We start from the raw sequence: 19,544 nt of genomic DNA, 5'->3' as shown, positions 1-19,544 counted from the left end.
CCGACCAGCCCGTCGGAACCGGCCACACAGAAATCTCGGCAGGCTTCTCCATCGGCTCCACGGACTTCGGAGCCGAGGGCGGAACGGTCTGCCTCGATGCATCCAGCCTCGACTCGTCTGGCTTCGGAGCTGACGGCTAGACCTTCGAGAGGCGGGTCACCTTCATCGGCTCCACTGTCATCGGAGCCGATGAGAGTTGCCCGCTCAGACTCTTCCCCTTCGGCGCCGAAGTCCACTTCGGCTCCGAGGGAAATTGCAATGGTTGTGGAGTCTCCCTCGGCACCGATATTTATCGAGACTATTCGGAGCCGGTCCCCCAGTCCTTCGGAACCGGTGGAGAAGTAGACTCGAGCTCATTCAATCTCTTCTCGGTCTTCGAGAATGTCGGATTCGGACATAGACAGGGTACTTCAAAGGCTGTTTCAGTCACCAGTCTTCCAAAAGTTGGTTTCGGCTCCGGAGCCGGTTGCCCACCCTGTTGTCTTGGTTCCTCCTCCAACAGCCTCGGCACCGTTGGAGTCGGTGCTGGTGGAGCCGGTGGAGGTTTTTGGGTCGGCTCCGACCCTTACTCCAACCCCGCCCTTCGGGTCGGAGTTCGGTACACTGACCTCCTCTGTCGGCCCCGGGGGTGACGCTTCGGGACCAATGTTTTCTCTCCCTCTCGGTGCGTCGGCTGCGGGAGTGCCGTCTACTGTTGTGGCCTCGGGGGTCGGACCTTCCCAGGACTCTGGGGGTCCCGCCTACAGGGCCATGAGGAGTGCTTTGGCCAAATCTTCTTTGGCCACCTCCACAGTCTCACCGGCACCTTCCCTTGGCACGGAGACTGGTTCCTTTGTAGTCCCCCTGTCTCAAGACAGCGGAGCCCTGGGGCCTGAGGTCACCCTCATCGGGGGTACCCTCCTTCCTGAAGGTCCCTCCGAAGAGTCTTCGGAGGAACCTCCAAGGAAGAGACAGTGCAAGAGGAAGCACGTAGACTCCCCTGACGAGTCTCTCACATCGGACACCGACCTCGATGATGCGGAGGGGTCCCCCAAGTCGTCCTCGAATGATGTCTCCTTTGCGGACATTTTGGAAATCCTGAAGCAACGAGGCGACTGGCAGTCCAAACCCCCTTCCGCTGAGGAGTCGGTATTCCTCAAGACCTTCGGGGCTCAGCCCTCCGCCTCCTGGGTGTCTCCGCCCTTTGATGAGCTTCTGGATTTGATCTCTCGAAGGGCGTGGGAACACCCGGATTCTGTGGAACCGGTGCCAGCTCGCCCCAATAAATTTCTTTCAGCCCCCCTCCCCCCGAAAAGTATTTTCTCTCCAAAGGTGTGGCTGTAGATGCCCTGGTGGTGGCATCTGCTACCCAACAAGATGTAGCAGAGGCTTCAACGTCCGTCCATCCTCCTAATAAAGAGTCCAGGAGCATGGATCGGTATGGGAAGTGCACCCTTACTTCAGCAACCTTTACTTTAAGGTCTCTGAATTATCTGACGCACTTCACCAGACTTCAGAGGGATCTGGTCAAGGAACTTTCAGATACCCTCTCTGGTAACCTACCTGAGCAGTTAGCCCAGACGGTTAGCTCTCAGCTGGCTACCCTGTCATCATTATCGAACTCGTCCATGAGGCTCATTTCATATGCAGCCGAGGGGGCGAGCAGAGCGGCGGGAACAGGTGTTGCTCTACGGAGACAAGCCTGGCTTCGCCTGTGTCATTTTGCGGAAGCCTTCAAGTCTTCATTTGCCGACGCTCTATTCGATGGGTCCTCTCTGTTTGGACCCAAGGTAAAGGACACCTTGACTCGCTGTGAACAAGAGGGTAAGACTTTGACTGCCGTAGGGGCACGGTTTTCCACTCCCTTCAGGCCTTATCCCAAGGCTAGAAGAGGGGGGAAAATGTGGTTCCGTAAATCTCAAAAGACTTACTCCTCACAGCAGGGCGATCCCCCTTCTAGAGGCAGAGGAGGGGGAAATTTTTCAGGAAGACGCCTTCCCAGAGGCGGCCGAGGCCCCCGCAACACTTGAGACCGCGAGTCCTTTCGTGGCTCCTCAACCTTCCAGCATCCCTGAAGGATTGCCCGACTGTGCAGCTCCGGAGCCAGTCGGGGGTCGTTTTTCCAAGCACCTAAAGGCCTGGGAGAGTATCACTCAGGACCGATGGGTGCTCCGAATCATCGCCGGAGGTTACACCATCCCCTTTTCTCAACCCCCCCACCATCCCTAAAAATCCCAGACCCGCCACCCAGTCAACGGGATCTTGCAGCCATCGAAATCTCAAAGCTGCTTCAAAAAGGAGTCATCCAACCGGTCCCCGCAGACCAGACCGGATTAGGGACTTACTCAAGATTCTTTTTGGTGCCAAAAAAGACCGGGGACTTGAGGCCCATTTTGGATCTCAGCAAGCTAAATCGATCAGTCAAGAAGTCCAAGTTCTGGATGGTCACCTTGCAATCCATTCTCCCGCTGCTGGAGAAAGGTGTTTAGATGTGCTCCATAGATCTCAAGGACGCCTATTATCACATCCTGATAGATCAGGCGTCCAGGAGACACTTGCGCTTCAGCCTGGGAGACAGTCATTTCCAGTTCCGTGCACTGCCCTTTGGTCTCACCACAGCCCCCAGGGTGTTCACCAAATGTTTGGCGGTGGTGACTGCTCACCTGAGGAGTCTAGGATTCCAGGTGTTTCCATACCTAGACGACTGGCTCCTAACTGCCACCTCCAGGCGTCTTCTCTTACAAAACCTAGCGGCCACTATATCTCTAGGCAACTCCCTAGGAATCACCTTCAATTGGGCAAAGTCTGTGTTGCTGCCATCTCAGCGCATACGGTTTATCGGAGTAGAGATAGACTCAAAGCAAATGCAGGTCTATCTTCCTACAGAGAGGATAGAAACATTACAGTCTCAAGTTTGAGCCTTGCTCCTCAAATGCCGAGCCCCAGCCAGGATGGTCCTACAACTGTTAGGTTCCATGTCAGCCACCGTTCTCCTAGTCCCCTTGGCAAGGTTACATATGAGGATTCTCCAGTGGCTCCTGTCAGTCCAGTGGTCCTATCAGGATCTCCCTCTGTCACCTCATTCTGATCACAGAGACATGCAAACAGGACCTTCGTTGGTGGCTTCATTCCTCCAAACTGGATCAGGGGCCACCCTTCGTTCCACCACCTCCAGTGGCCACATTGGCTACGGACGCCTCCCAGACGGGGTGGGGGGGACATTACCTGGGCAGGTCAGTCCAAAGCAAGTGGCAGTCCAACGAGAGTCTCCTCCACATCAACATACTAGAAATGAGGGCGGTGCTTCTATCGCTGCAAGCACTACACGATTACCTCCCCCCGGGCATGATTGCCATTCAGTCCGACAACATGTCAGTAGTCTGGTACTTGAACAAGCAGGGAGGGACCAGATCCTACCCCCTTTGCAGAGAGGCCATGAAAGTATGGGATTGGGCGATTGCAACCAAACGTTTTCTGGTAGCAACATACATTCCAGGGAGATCCAATGTGATAGCCGACAGACTGAGCAGAACTATTCTCTCTCCTCACGAGTGGTCTCTGAACGACAGAGTGGCAACTCAGATTTTCAGAAGATGGGGAACTCCTTGTTGTGACCTTTTCGCAACCCCCCTCATCACGAAATGCCAACAGTTCTCTCTCACCCCAGTTCCGGGGGAGATTCCCAAGGACGCCGTAGTCCAAGCTTGGCCCACCGGCCTACTATACGCCTTTCCACCGGTTCCCCTTCTTCCCAAGGTGATCCAGAAGGCGATTCGCTTGGAGAGCAAAATGATTTTAGTTGCCCCATACTGGCCTCGTCAAGTCTGGTTTCCCTTTCTTTGGAAATATGCACTGGACGGTCCATGGTTCCTGGACCAAGTTCCGGATCTCTTGACCCATCAGTCGGGACAGCTTCATCAGTCCCTCCACTCGTTGAGGTTAGCAGCTTGGCTCCTCCTCTTCTGACAATAGTCAGGAACCATGCTTTGGACCCGGAAGTCATACATTTCTTGTCCTCGGCGCACAAGACTTTTACTAAGAAAATGTATAACAGCAAATGGAAGAGATTTGCTATTTGGGCCCAACTCCGGGGATTAGATCCCATAACTGTCCCGGTTTCAGAGGTTCTGAAGTTTTTAGCTTCTCTGTTCAATCAAGGTTCTTCAGTCTCTACCATCAAGGTTCAATTGGCAGCTATTTCCAATTTTCATGAGGGCATAGAACCACCTTTGATGAGCAACAAGTTGTGTAAAGCCTTCATGAAAGGTGCTGGGCTGCTACGGCCCCCGATATCTCATCCCGCTCCACCGTGGGACCTTAATGTGGTGTTAGGTGCTTTGACCTCTTCCCCCTTTGAACCGGCAGCAACTTGTGACTTGAAATTTCTTTCTTGGAAGACTGCTTTATTACTTGCAATTACATCAGCCAGAAGAGTTTCAGAACTTCAAGCCCTATGTGTCAAACCACCATACCTGGTTTTTCACAAGGATAGAGTATCCCTCAGACCGAATCCATCCTTTGTCCCTAAAGTTTGTTCTAGTTTTTGTCTGCAACAGTCATTAGAACTTCCAGTTTTCTTCCCAAAGTACTCAGAGCGGAATACATCTTTCACACCTTGGATGTTCAGACAACTGCGCTTCTATTTGGATAGGATGCACCAAACACGGAAAACAGATCAGTTGTTTGTGTCCTTTTCGGACAATAAATTGGGCAAAGCCGTCACGAAAGTCACTATTGCCAAGTGGATCAGAGACTGTATCAGTCATACTTACTTCATTTCTAATAAAGAGCTTGCAACTTCTGTGAAAGCTCATTCTACCAGGGCTATGGCTACTTCGGCAGCTTTTCATTCTAAGCTTGCCATTAGTGACATTTGTGCTGCAGCTACGTGGTCTTCTCCTCACACCTTCATTTCTCATTACAAATTGGACGTGGCATCTCGGCGAGCTTCCTTCGGTTCCACAGTTCTTAGGAGTGTTTTCCAGTGAGCCACCCAGGAATCAGGTGCTAGGGACGCTGTCCCATCAGTACAGAATGTAGGCGAGATAGGATCACATTACATCTATTAGTTATGTACTTACCATAACTTTAGATGTATGGGATCCATCTCGCCTACATTCCTAATAACCCACCCTCCTTCCCCCTGCCTTGGAGATCAGAAGAGACCGGACGGTTCGAGTTCAGCTGTTTCATCTTGAAACACCTGGCAATATGATATCAACAGTCTATGTGTGTGTGCATGTGTGCGGACAAACAAGATCTGGGGAAGCAGTGGTGGTGCATCCTGGGATGTGGGATAGCTCAGCCAATAAGAGACTTCGTTCTATAGTATAGCGTGCCGAGTCGGAGCCGAGCATCGGCTCCGAACCGATCAGTACAGAATGTAGGCGAGATGGATCCCGTACATCTAAAGTTATGGTAAGTACATAACTAAAAGTTACTGGCTCCCACAGACCATTCAGGTAATCCCCCCCACCAATACCACTAGGTAAGGAGGTAGCCAGCACGTTTTCTATCAATCTACATTAGGGTAACACTGTTATCTTGGCTGTCTCTAATGTTTTTGTTAGAAGGGTAGGTTAGCCCTTTGTCAAGGCAAAGGCAAGCCATAATTTAATTTAAACATAAAGTACAGTGAACTAATTTAGCTTACCTAGCAGTACTGCATACAGGAGTACTACTCACTCAGCAGAAAGGTGAAGTACGGATTGTCAAGTGTATGGGCTAATTAACAAGTGTGTTAATTTGGTTTGGGGAGGTTTTTTGTTAAATAACTGGTTTATGCCTTCAGTTTTCATGCTTTGGTACTTTTTAATTCCTCACAATTTTCACATTTCTCAGTTAAGATTGAATGGGGTACACAGGCTGCTTGAAGAATTTGGAAAGGACTTCTATGCCCTGCTCCTCCACAAAATTATTTGAGCATTGCAACTGATCCTTCAGAATAGCTACATGGTGTGAACAATTTAATTTCCACTGTAGGATGCAGAAGAGGGTTTGTTGTCCAGTCTGTCAGATAGTGGACATATCTGTTTGTCATCTTTGTACACTACTAGGAGCATCATTCCTTAGTTTAGTCACAGTCTTCATTAGTAGCAGGATGTTTCAGACACGGTTGCTGTGTTTAACTGCTATCCTAAAGGCAATACATTACATCACAGTAGCTGTAGTTGCAGTTCTTTATACTGGGTTATGTGTAACACCAGTTTATTTCTCATTAGAGGAAAGGCAGTCCCAGTGGACTGGTTGTCTTCATTACTTGAACATCTAGTCTGTGATTTACACTGAACCCCAAAGGATATTTCCTGCTAGTGATTCAGATTTGTCTGGCCACTACAAATGCCATTCTTTTCTGGGGTAGTAATCTGCTTCTAATCCCAGGAGAGCTGAAGTCTGCTTGTCCATCCTTCAGTACACAGTAAGTATTGATCCTGGAGTGGTTATTAAAGCCTCTGTGGAGTACTGAGCAGTCTGGATGGGTTGTATGCTGGTGATCAGCTGCCCAAGAGAGAGTTTTCCTGTTATACCACAAGGCAGTCTGATTGTGGCAGCATGTGAAGTAATTTTGTGCTGTTTAGTACTTTGTTTTTTTTTTTTTTTTTTTTTTTTTTTTTTTTTTTTTGTCTGGCTGTGTTTAGGTCTACAGGAAAGAATTGGAGGAAGATGGTTTGGAGAAGAGAACATGGTTCCATCCTGTACTGTTTGCTGAAGAGTTGTGCTAGTTGGTTCCTGTATTACAAAAGTGACAAACCAAGTACATGAAATGAAGATGGCAAGCCAGTTATAAAAATGAGGAAAATTTATGCAGAAAAAACATGAAATCATACATTAAATTTGATACCACTTAGTGCTTTGTCGCAGTCTTCTAGTTAGTCTGTGGAGTGTTGTATGAGATTTTATTTTTGTGCAGATATAATTTGTGATTTTTGTTTTCACTTTCACTGACAGCTGTCATTAATAGTCATCGTTTTATCAGCGATGGATGTCTGTAATATAGCCTAGTTAGTTTCCCTAGTGACTAGTATCTTGTCAGTTAAGGTTGCCTAAGATTTTGGTATTAGAATACATTAACTGCCTTTTTCTGCATGCCTTTAGCACTTTTTTTTTCATTTTAAGTTCCTTTATACAGTCGTCATATTCTATGTATTATCATTTCTTTAGTTTTTTTTTCTACCCAGTCTTTCATTGTCATTAAATGTAAATAGGTTAGATTATACTGTTCAGTTTAAGTGTAACCTTTACATGTTCCAAAGCTGCCTTCTCCACAATATTGAAACCTCTGTACTATATTGGAATTGATTTTCGTATTTTGAGACACTATCTTTATAATGTCTGACATATGTTTGGAAAGAAGCTTTGTGCACTCAAAAACTACTACTGGGATGCAAAGAATGTTGTTGCAGTAAAATTATCTAGCTTTTTGTTTTGCACTTGTAGGGTTTCTTCTCTTTGTAAGAAAAATAAGAGGATAAGGTCTGCATATGTTTTTCACCGGTCTTGGTAAGTGACTTTTTCTTGTGTAATTTGTCTTCAAAACCCCTTTAATTTTAATATATTTATTTATTTCTTTTTTAGAGAAAGTGTGTGTGTGTATTATTTTATTTTAAAATCCTAGTTAGTGATTTTCTTATAATAAACTTGACAGGGTGTAATTAGTGTGTTTGTGTGTGTGCAGCCCCAGGGTCCTGCTACTGGCCCAGATGCTTGTGAGCCCCAACTTCAGCTTGCCTGCCCCCCCGGTCCAGCAACATCTCCTCTTCGCTCCGCCGCGGCTCCGCTTTCTTCCTTGGAAGAATCTGGGCCTTCGGACTTCCGGGTGGCGGGGCGAGGGTGAGGGCATCGGCCTCCCCCCTCCCCTCTCCCTCTCCTGGTGAGTTCGTGTTCGACTCGCGAGTCGACACTCGGACCATCACTGCCGGTGGGAGGGGGGTTCTTAACTTCTCGGGACCTCTGGCTCTGCATGACAGGGGGCAGCCAGGTGTTCGAGAGGTGTGTGAGAGTGCCACTCCCTGGCCAGTTCACTCCCCCCCCGCCTCCCCTCCCCCTTCTGCCTCACTCCTCACTGGCTCCCTCCCTCAGAGAGGCAGAGAGAAGGCCAGCCGAACCCCTGTGATTTGGCAGAAGAGCCCCTCGGAAGAGGAAGTGTGTAGGAAACGTGGTTGCTAAGAAGGCATGGACGGCCTGATTTTCAGTGACCCCCACTCCCAGGATGGTGGTAGCTGCTGCCACTAAGAAGGAGCTAGTGATCCTTTCAGTACCTGTCATCCACCTAACAAGGAATCTCAGGTGATGGATCATCCTCTTTGGTCTCAAGTGAAGAAACCTTTGACTAGGTGCTGTCCGTTTTACCTCCCCCTCCAGGCCTTACCCAGGCCAGGAAGGTGGAAAGATGTGGTTAAGCCTGGCTATCCCTGACTCAAGACAAATGGGTACAGTCCATCATTTCCGCTATATTCTATCCCCCTTTCTTTTCCAAATCAGTCAAAAATAGGGATCTAGCAGTTTTGGAGATTTCAAAACTTTGCAAAAGAAACAATTCAGCCAGTTCCAGCAGACCAGCAAGGATCCGGAATCTACTCAAGGTTCTTTTTTTTTCCAAAGAAACAGGGGACTGAGACCAATTTTTGATCTCAGTGTCTTGAACAGATGAGTCAAGAAAACAAGATTTCGGATGGTCACGCTGCAATCCATCCTTTTGGGCAAAGGAAACTGGATGTGCTCTATACCTTCGGGATGCTGCATATCACATAAAATGACACAGGCCTCCAGAAGATTCCTCCGCCCAGGCTGGGGACCAGTCATTTTCAGTTCAGGGCCCTGCCTTTTGTCTCACACACTGCCCGGTGTTTACCAAGTTTCCATATTTGGACGACTGGCTCCTCACAGCTCCCCCAAGCATCTCCTTCTGATGGCCAGAGATTACACTTTTCGCTTGTCAAAAGCTGGGTATTTCAATAAATTAAATCTAGATACAATAAACATGTCTGCAAGACTAACACATCAGAGAATAACAGACATTCACAAATTGGTATCACTCCTTTTCAACAACAGAATCAAAGCCAGGTTAGTTCTGAAGGTGTTGGGAATTATGTAACTGAGCCCATACCTCTGCTTCCATTAGCCAGATACCACATGATCCTTCAATGGATGCTCTTTACTCAATGGTCATACCAGCAACTTCCAATGTCTCACACCATTATGATCACGCAAAGCGCGCAAAATCATCTCATGTGGTGGATGTCTTCCCTCAGCTCTTGTCGGAAGACCCTTTGTTTCCACCTCCTCCAGTTGCTACTCTGACAACGGATGCCTCCCCTGATCGGGGGGGGGCATTATCAGGCAGGATTCGGTCCAGGGCACATGGCAACCAAACCTTGCACACTTGCACATAAATGTGAGATGAGAGCAGTGCGATCAGACAGACAATATGTCTGTAGTGTGGTACATCAACAAAAGGCAAAGGAAAGTCCAATCAAATTGCGGAAGTTTGTGAGAGCTATACTATGCCTGCCTCACGAAGTGGTCTCTGAAAGACTCCACTGATCTCTTGCTCCTTACTGCCCTCGACAAGTGTGTTCTGCATCCCTACATTTTTTTCTTGGAGGCTTGAATCTGGACCCCCTGTTCAGATCCAGTTCCAACCTTAGCCAGGCTTCCTCAATTATCTCACTCTGTTAGGATATTTGATAGCTTCCCATATCTTTCCACTCGCAACTAGTCCTTGATTTTCTAGCTGAACTCTTCCATGCAGGTTCATCTCCCTCACACAAAAGTTCAATTGGCAGCTATTTCTAACTTTCATGGGGTATTTTGAATCAAGGAGTTTTTCTCTCAGACCCTCCTATAAAAAAATCCTCTTCCCTTGGGACCTAAATTTAGTTCTTCTTTCTTCTTTTCTTCTTCAACCTGCTTGCTCTGTTCTTTCTTTCTTAAATTATTATCTACTCAGCTGTCGCCTCCTTATCTTTTGTTTCAGGACAAAGTGGTCTCGACAGCCAAATCTAAATCAGCATTGATTTCTACCTGTCTTTTTCCAGAATCTCACACTTTCATTTCTCATTATAAGTTGGATTTCTCTTTCTTAGACATATGCTATTAGCATATTTCCTGGTTCAGGATGTAGGTCACCCTTCTTTCTTCCTGTTGTTAGAGTGGACTCTGTAGAGGTGACTTCTTTACAGTTATTCTGTTACTATTATTGTGGGATATAAGGGAGCTCTCGCAGTGGTGGGAAACTCTCTCGAGGCTTTTAGAGTGCCCGAGAGAGGAGTCCGGTCGGGCCCCCATCCAGAAGAAGAGAAGAAGAAGAAGACTACGTTATGGGTTATGGTAAGAACATAACTTCTATTTCGTTTACTGAACCCTCTGCTATAACTGTAGTATCAAGGATAGCCCGATGTGTATACTATCTGATTGTTTATGTACATGTCAAAAGTTTGTTTTCAGAATGTTCTTATTGAGGAAAAGTACTGCAAACTGTTGAGATGCATTTCCTGAAAAGTTTTACATGCAGTGCAGGTTTTCTGAGCAGTGATTTGAGGGTTTAGCATTCATCTTACAACTCATCATAGTTAGTTGCAAACTGTGTGGAAGAATGCACTTGGATTTTTTTTTGTTTGACATTACCCTGTTTTTTAGGCTACAGCAGGGAAGAAGGTGCCAAGCAAGCCAAATGTCAAAGAGGAGGAGGATCACTCCGGTCCCATTTTTATGGTGATCCCAAATGGAAAAGATCAGCGAGTTAAGGATGAGAAGGCATTGAAGGTATTGGACATTTTCACTGTACTCAACAGATTTGAGATCTCATAAATTGGAGTGTAAAAGATGGCATATAGTGCATTTTTCAGCAGAGCAGATTGAAAACAAATTACACCTATGTTTCAGGGTTAGTCTTCTGAAAAATCCTTGTTGCTTATGTTTATTCCTGCAACATTTCCTCTGTCTTCAGTTTAGTGAATAAAAGGCATCCGAGTTGCCTTGATTTGTTTTAAGAATTGTGTGAAAACTTTACAGTTTAAACCTACATGAAGCCATTGTACATTACCACTCTATGATGACTGTTAGTTTTTTGATTTGACACATCTTAGATTATAAGGATTTTTAATTTCAAGTATTCCAACATATTTTTCTCATAAAATTGTTTAAATTATAATCTTGTAACAGACTTGGCTTATTTGCACTTGGTAGCTTCAAATTGTCTCACACTTGCAGTAGCCTACACACGTTTTCTTAAATTCCGGAACTTTCTGAAAAACGAAGTTGAAGTACTAGCCAAATGACAAGTCCTACTAAAAAGAGTGCTAACAGCAGTGTGCGAGCAAAAAAAGTCTTCACAGTGATAGTGTTTCAGTGGTTCCATCAATGCTGTAATACATTATAGTACAAAAAAAGTTATGAATAGTTTAACCACAGCAGCTGTGAGCATGCTGTCCTCTCGATCACATTACACCAGGTTGTCTCTGGCCTTTTGCTGAAACAAGGAGTTCCATCAAAGGGAGGATTGATTAAAATCACAGTGAAGTGGTCCATAAAGTCAGTCAGCTTTTCTTTTGAACTTTGTGGACCACTTCATCGTGATCTTAATCAATGCTCCCTTTGATGGAACTCCTTGATATTCTAAGTGTTTCCACTGTTGCAGTCATGACATTTGGTTATCATGCCAGGGGTAGCCTTCAGTCGGCTCGAATACCAGAGGCTTATTATTTCTGCGTCGGTTGCTGTCGCTCCAGGACTGACATCAGGTCATCAGTGGTATAAAATCAGGCAGCCGATGCCATTACATCAGTCTTTCTTGCCGAGGAGCTCGAAGCAGAAGCAGTTCGCACGAGTGCCGGTCGGCCGCTACCAGAGTTTTTGTTTCCGAATTGAAGTTGACGTACCTCGTTGGGGATCCTTTTTTCTTGCTCTAACCGATGTCTGAAAAAGTTAACAATTGTCTCACCTGTGGAAAGCAAATATCCCACAGACTTCCATTCTTACTGTGTCACCTGTTTAGGCCCTGACCACGACATACCCCAGCTGTCGCTTTTGTGCTTTGTTCAATACCAGTACTATATGTCGTTGGGCCCTTATTGTATCTAGATATTTTTTGCTGTCAGTCTTCGAATTCCGATATGACTTCGGTAAGCCATCCAACTACCGATCTTCCAAAAAAGACGTAAGGATAAAGACTGAGACCGCACAGGTCCAAAACTACTGACAACACTTTTGTTAAGCTAGTCGTCAGTTCTCCGGTCCTCATTGAGGAGCTTTTGCAGCCCCTGATGTTCGTGTCTGTGGATTCGCAGGCCGCTACTGAGACCCTTTTGGATTGCGCTATGCTGCGAGACTCTTCGGTTAAGGATCCTGCAATGTCTCTACCTTGGATGGGTCTGGAGCTGCTAAGCAGGCACCAGCTTCTGAGGAAGTACTTCACACTACCGATACTCGACAGACTGACAACTTTTTTCACAACTTCAGTTCTTTCTAAAACTACCGTGTTTCTGAGGCCCAGGGTACGAATCACACCCAAAAAAACAGAACCAAGCTCAAGCACCTGCTTCCTTGCCTCAGTTTCAAATGCTTAAAATGACGGAAGACCTTATTATGCTTATTAGGGGAAGCCAGGCTTACCCCTTCCAAAAGAAAGAGACTTGTCCCCATTATTTTTATCTGAACAGGAGTCCGATGACTGCATCTGAATATGAAGATATGCAACCCTTCTCTGCTTATGAGGATTCTGTTGTAGAGGAATCCATTCCTTTTGCCTCTCCAGCCGAGGATTTTTCATTTGGGGAAACCCTACATACTTTACAGGAGCATTTCCATTAGCAATGTAAGGACTACCCTCAGTCAAAAAAAGAGACTCAGGGAATTCTTAGATGTACCACAGCACAGACCTTTGGCCATTCCTCCTGTCGTGGATGTTGTGGATGATTTTATGGAATTCAGTCTGACTCCTGACACCCTTCCTCCTGCTCCCAGGAAACCTGACAGGTATTAGAGTCCCTGACTCTCACAAATTTCTTTTAAAAAATCCTATTGCTGACCCTGAGGTCATTTCTCAAGGACCTAAAGGAATCGAAGCAACTTCAGCTAAGAATCCCACCCCCTCAGATAGGGATTCCCGAGTGTTAAACAGATGGGGTAAAAAAGTATACACCTCTGCTACCCTTGCTATTAGAGCATTAAATTGCCAGTTCCACATGCTGAAATATCAGCAACATACCATGGAACTTCTCAAACAAAAAATATATTTTCCTGCTTGTGCAGAAAACAAAGAATTAAGAGTTAATGCATTCTGCAAGTCAAGTAACTAAGCACACCTTACAATGTGGTTTTGACGCCCTAGAAGGCATCTTGCAGGGCAGCAGTCACTGGTTCTGTCCTTAGAAGTTATGCTTGGCTTAAGGACCAGACCATGTCAAATCCAAATTAATAGACGCACCCTTGAACAAAGAAAACTTATTTGGCACCAAAGCAGAAGAGGTCTTAAAAAGGTGGAAGGAAGAGCTAAATCTATGCAGACATTTAAAGACTTCTTACAGGTCCAGCCACCGAGGTTCAGTAGGCATTGCCTCTCCAAGCACTTGTCCTTTCCTGCCCCCTCCAGGCCAGCACAGCCCAGACTCAGGGGAAGCAGACCCCACAGACAGCCTTAGGGAATGCAGGGATCTAAGCAGTGGAGTTCCTCTTCAAAAACAGGGAGTGCAAAGCCACCCCTTATCGTAAGAACTCACAATGACGTTAAACTTCCACCCCTCCCTCTGCCCACCTGCTCGTGTCCATAGAAGGAAAACTGTCCTTCCACGCAGGCAGCTGGGCCACCTTTACCAACGACCCCTGGGTCCTCGACATAGTATCCTAGGGTACAAATTTTATTTCCACTCTCCGCCAACCCCAACAGGGTTTCCAGATCTTCCTCCAAACCAGTGGACAAAGACCAAAAAGCAAGTCCTTTCCCTGCTCTCCATGAGGGCACTACAGCATGTTCCTGCAGGACAGATAGGCCAAGTTTTCTACTCCAGACTCTTACTGGTACCCAGAAAAGAGGGCACATGGCCGCCCCATCCTCGATCTTGCCATTCTAAACATCTTTCTGGTGATACCAAAATTCAAAATGCTCACCCTCCAACAGCTTTTACCAATGCTTTCCAAGGATTCTTGGTTAGCCACCCTAGACCTAAAAGAGGCCTACCTATGCATCCCATTCAGGGAATCGTGCACGGAATGCCTACGTTTCAGGGCAGGATCTATGCACTTTTAGTTCTCTGTGCTTCCCTGTGGCTTATCCACTGCTCCCAGAATTTTCACAAAATGTCTGGCTCCCTCCATTCCTTTTTGCCGACAAAGAAATATTCAGATTTACCCCTACTTAGGGACGAATGCCTGATTCAGGCAGTCAGTCAGGAAAAGCTGCTACAGCACCTGACTTTTGTAAAGGACCTACTGACCTTGGGGTATACTGTCAACGAAAATAAATCAAAACTAGTCCCCACTCCCAAAACTGTATGCTGGGAGTAAGCCCTAGACACAGCATCCCAGATGGCATTCCTTACTCCAGAAAAACAAGCATACCTGACAGGCTTCTTCTCTCAACTAGCCACCAGAACCCAGTTATCCACAAGGAAAATCCCGCAAACTATAGGGTTCATGGCATCCTGCATTCTACTCATTCCATATGCCAGACTGCATATGAGGAAACTACAATGGTACCTAAAAAGCCTTTGGTGTCAGCACTTTTTTCCTGTCTGCAGGCTTGCCATGACCCTTTGGCGCACAACCTGAGTCATGCAACTACACTTGCTAGCACAATTGCTTCCAGGCTCCCTAAACTCTCTGGCAGACAACTTAAGCAGAAACCTGCTAGACCCACAAGAGTGGCAGTTAGACCACAGAATCTTCACTCTTGTAACCCAGAAATGGGGCACCCCGAAGGTGGACCTCTTTGCCTCCCACTCCAATCAGCTCAGCAAATACTGCACCAGGGAACCACACTGCAAGGCCTGGAGGGCTGGATGCTTTATCTTTCCAGTGGGTGAACCTGTCTGTCTATGCATTTCCCCCTCTACCGCTCGTTTCAAGGGCTAAAAATCAAAAAGGAAAACCGAGGGCAATCCTGATTGTCCCATACTGGCCACGCCAGCACTGGTACCCACTGCTGCACAGTCCGTCACCCCTACCACCATGGTACCTACCTCAGATCCCAACACTCCTGACCCAGAGGAATGGAGAATTCATGCGTCCCCAATTGCAGACCGTGAACCTGGCTTATTCCCTGATCTCTCCTCAAGCTGCCAGCCTGCACAAACAAGTCATAGATGTTATAAGTGAGGCCAGACGCCCCAGCACGAGAAAATCCTATGCTGACAAGTGGAAAAGGTTTTGCACCTGGATCCAGGCTAAGGGAGTCGGAACGGCACAACCCTCCCTACCTCTCATCCTGGATTACCTAGCAGACCTACTACACAGGGGTCTATCCTTCTCTTAAAATTCATGCCTCTGCCATCTTTGCTCATTACAAGACAGAGCCACCTCTCTTCTCTCATCCTCTCATCAAACAGCCCCAAAGAGGGACTAACAACTTAAGGCCACCCAGAAGAGCTCCTACCCCAGCTTGGGACCTTAACTTTGTGTTGGAAACACTCACCCCTACCCCCGTTTGAACCTGCAGCTTTTGCAGAGTTAAAATTCCTCTCTTGGAAGATGGCCTTGCTTCTGGCCATCAGCTAGAAGAGTATCAGAGCTACAGCCACTCATGGCTGTAGAGGTCTCCATCATTTTCCATTCTGACAAGGTCTCCCTCAGGACTTAACCCATCCTTTATCCCTAAAGTGGTGTCCAGTGTGGCTCTCAACCAATCCATTCATTTGCCCAACTTTTTTCCTAACCTACAAAACAAGGGGGAAAGGATTCTGCACTCTCTAGATGTGCACAGACAGCTCAGATTCTATCTGGACAGGACTAAATCTTTTAGAAAAACTGAAATTGCTTATCAGCTTCGCAGCAGGTGCAGAGGGGCAAGGCCATGTTCAAACAATCTATCTCCAAACGGATAGCGCACTGCATCCATTTCTGCTACTAACAGCATGGGAAACCGCCCCCAAAGGGGGTCAGGACACATTTCACCAGGGCACCCTCCACTTCTGCAGCTTTTCTCAGAGGGGTCCCCAGCAGGGACATCCTGGAGGCTGCAACATGGACTTATGTTCATACCTTCACCAAGCATTACCACCTGCCTGTCTTCTCCAAATCCAGGGCAGGCTTTGCCACCACAGTCTTGCAGGGCATCCTAGCAAGCCCTCAGTCTTCTTGACTACCTCCAATCTTTTCTTCAGCTTTGGGAATCAATCCACATGTGATGACTGCAGCAGTGCAACACGAAGAACATAGTACAGTTTTGTACACTTAAAATAAATGTAGATGTTCAATTGTATTCACTGTTGCAGTCCTGGTTTCCTTCTCTCCATCCCTCTTGTCTCTCTCTCTCTCTCTTCCTCTCTCCTTACATTCAGTTTTTGGTATTTACTTTCTCCCGGTGGTGGTCTTCCACCATATCCTAGCTTCCTATTTGGGGGCTCCTGACAGGGCAAGAAAAACTGATGTAATGGCGTCTGCTGCCTGATTTTATACCACTGACTACCTGACGTCCATCCTGAAGTGACAGCAACCGATGCAGAAATACTAAACCTCTGGTATTCGGCCCGACTGAGGGCTACCCCCTGGCAGGATAACCCAAATGTGATGACTGCAACAGTGAATACACTCTAACATCTACATTTATGGAAAGTGTACACAACTGTAGTTTTCGGCAAAAGGTCAGAGACAAGCTTTTGCAATTTGATCAAGTGGTCAGAATGCTCACTGCAGCTGTGGTTAAGATTTTGGATGTGCAATGCCCCCCCCCCAAAAGAAACTAAAAGGGCACCCAAAAGTTGGCTTTGTAAGTCCCAGCAACCTCAGGAAAGACAAAATAGTACATAGAGGATCCCGAGACATGCAGGGAATTCTCTTCTAACCGTGGTCCTAGAAACATGGGGATGCCCAAACCAGGAGGGATTCAGTGAGTCCTTTAGAGGATCCTGTTGGTATGAACTCTGAAAGATTGCCTGACTGTGCCACTCTGGCATTAGTCAGGGAAAGATTTGATGCATCTGCCTACATAGTTTGCCACCATGCAGGAAAAATAGATATGGGAAATTGTATTCTGAGGCTGCTCAGTACTTTTTTCATCAGTGCCAAAACATCAGCCTTTGCACCCTTCACAAATTCCACCTCTTCAAAGGGCGACGACACAATTGGAGGATGTATGGCATTCGGCAAAAAAGCCATCGAAGAGGTCCCAATGGACTGGAGAGAATACAGATTTTACTCCCTAGTCTTTAGTCCATCAAATGATTCAGGACCTGACGCTAGTCTAGTCAGGACACAATAGACGAGACTTCGTGGGTTCAGTTCAAGCAGCTTTATTATGTACAAACACATCAGGATTGAGATTTAATACTTTCTTAGGTAAACTTGTAAAGGAGCTATTACATTCATACATGTTCACTCACTGGCTCCACTCTCAAAATGGCACTGAGTATAGCACATGCTCGCTGTTTATATATGCATGTTCAGTCCTTGAAACATCATTATGGACAGCACAACACACACTGTTCTACAGGACATCAGACCAATCACCATCATAACTAGACTGAGTCAATATGTGAAGGAGTCATACTGGATGGTCACATTGCTTTCTCTCTTACCTTGTTCATTGGCAGGTAGACTGGATGTGCTCATCACATCAGAATGGCAAAGCCTTCCGTGAGATTCCTGTATGTTAAGGTAAGAGCCAGTCGTCATCATTTTGAGCCTTGCCATTCAGACTCTCTCCACCTGCCCTCAGGTCTCAGGTATTCAAACGCATGGCTTTAATAGAATCTCACATATGACTTCTATGAATGAGGATCTTTCCCTACTTGGATGATAGGCTCATAATAGCAATCGCTATGGAAAAAATTCTCACTGTAAGGTATTTGCTCCATATGTGCCTCTCTTTGGATCACAGTCAGTGGCATAATCCCAGCTGCATTCATCTCTTTCCCTGAAATTTGTATGTTGTCAGCTGGATACAGTCAAACCAAAGGCAGAAAAAATACCATGTTACAGTTCAAGAAGCCACAAGTCTTTCAAAAAAAAAAAAGGCAGTTGCAGTGATGTCCTTCAAGAATGCAACTGCAGTCATAACATATGGGTTGTCCTGCCTCAGGCAGCCCTCGGTCGGCCGGATTCCAAAGTCTGGGTCCGACGTCGGCTGATGTCGCATTCTTCTCCGACGTCAGAGCGGCAGGAGTACATAAGCATCAGCCGACGCCATCTTCTTCAGTCTTTCTTGCCGCGCGGTGCCCGAAGCAGAAGCAGTTCGCAAGTGCCGGTCGGTCAGCTCCTGTAGTCTTCGATCCGAAGTCATCAAAAAAGCTAAGTACCCCGTTGGAGACATTTTCTTGCCTCAGACGATGTCAGAAATTACTGAAAAAGTTAATAATTGTTTGTCTTGTGGTAAACAAATACCTCATAAGGATTTCCATTCTTACTGCCTTCCTTGCCTTGGCCCAGACCACAACGTCTCAGCCTGTGCTCGCTTCAATAAGCGCACTCTCAGGCGCCGGGCGAGTTCGCTGAAGACTTTTTCGGCGAAAAATACGATTACAAGATGCCGTCGGAATTACCGACATCGCAGACTCCTAAAAAACGTAAAGACCGGGACCGCCATCCTCGGCCCGCGTCTTCCACTGACACCACGCCAAAACCTACCGCGAGTGCCCCGGTTCCCTCTGAGGCGGTTATTTCACCGCTCCGAACCGAAGACACCGCATTACCGATACCGGAGACCACACCAACGCCAGTTATTGATTTTCCTCCGGATACTGTTACCGAGGAAATGCCCAAGACCATTGCTGTGGATAAGGTAACTCCTGCACGTGGAGCTGCTAGGCCTCCCATGTCCATGTCTATCAAGGCCTACACACGTGCTAAGGCAGCCAGCAAGACTAAGCACCTTACTGCAAAAGCCTTACCTCAGCCTACTCCTGAGACACAAATCATGACTATGGCAGCAGACTTAATCTCCATGATCAGAGGGTCCCAGGCCCATCCTGAGAGAGGATCCCAGCCTCCTCCTGATAAGAGGCCCAGAGTTGAGCCCACTGACCCTCTCCCTTCAGATGAAGATTCTGAGGCCTCTGGCCACTCCGATAGCCAGGAAGAGCCTTTCCAGACTTACGAGGACTCAGATGCAGAGGACTCCATCCCCTCTGCCTCCCCTCCTGAGGATATTTCTTTTGGGGAAGTTCTGCATTCCATGAGGGAACATTTCCAGTGGCAAGGCCAAGAATTTTCTGATTCCAGAAAGCCTGCACCTTCCTTAAAAAGCCCCAGCACAGGCCCTTAGCTATCCCTCCTGTGCTTGATGTTTTGGATGATTTATACTCTGACTCCAGTGTTACCCCTGATACTCTCCCTCCTGCTCCTGCCAAGCCGGACAGATACTATAGAGTTCCTGAAACACATTCTCACTTCTTTAGGGCCCATGCTGTTGATTT

General features: G+C 46.9%; 1 protein-coding gene across 1 annotated transcript in view; it reads left to right on the top strand.

Moving 5' to 3' along the window:
* The window catches only part of CKAP5 (cytoskeleton associated protein 5), a 4,315,141-nt gene that overhangs the window by 2,862,436 nt on the left and 1,433,161 nt on the right, over positions 1 to 19,544 (top strand). Inside the window, exon 26 of the mRNA XM_044084803.1 lies at positions 10,618 to 10,743. Within this exon, the coding sequence (XP_043940738.1) occupies positions 10,618 to 10,743 (126 nt within the window). The remainder of the gene's footprint in view (positions 1 to 10,617; positions 10,744 to 19,544) is intronic.

The sequence above is a fragment of the Protopterus annectens genome, chromosome 9.part0 (assembly GCF_019279795.1).
Source record: "Protopterus annectens isolate FY-2018-M chromosome 9.part0, PAN1.0, whole genome shotgun sequence".
NCBI classification, from domain to species: Eukaryota; Metazoa; Chordata; order Ceratodontiformes; family Protopteridae; genus Protopterus; species Protopterus annectens.
The sequence above is the reverse complement of the archived record's forward strand: the minus strand, read 5'-3'. Positions and strand labels throughout refer to the sequence as shown.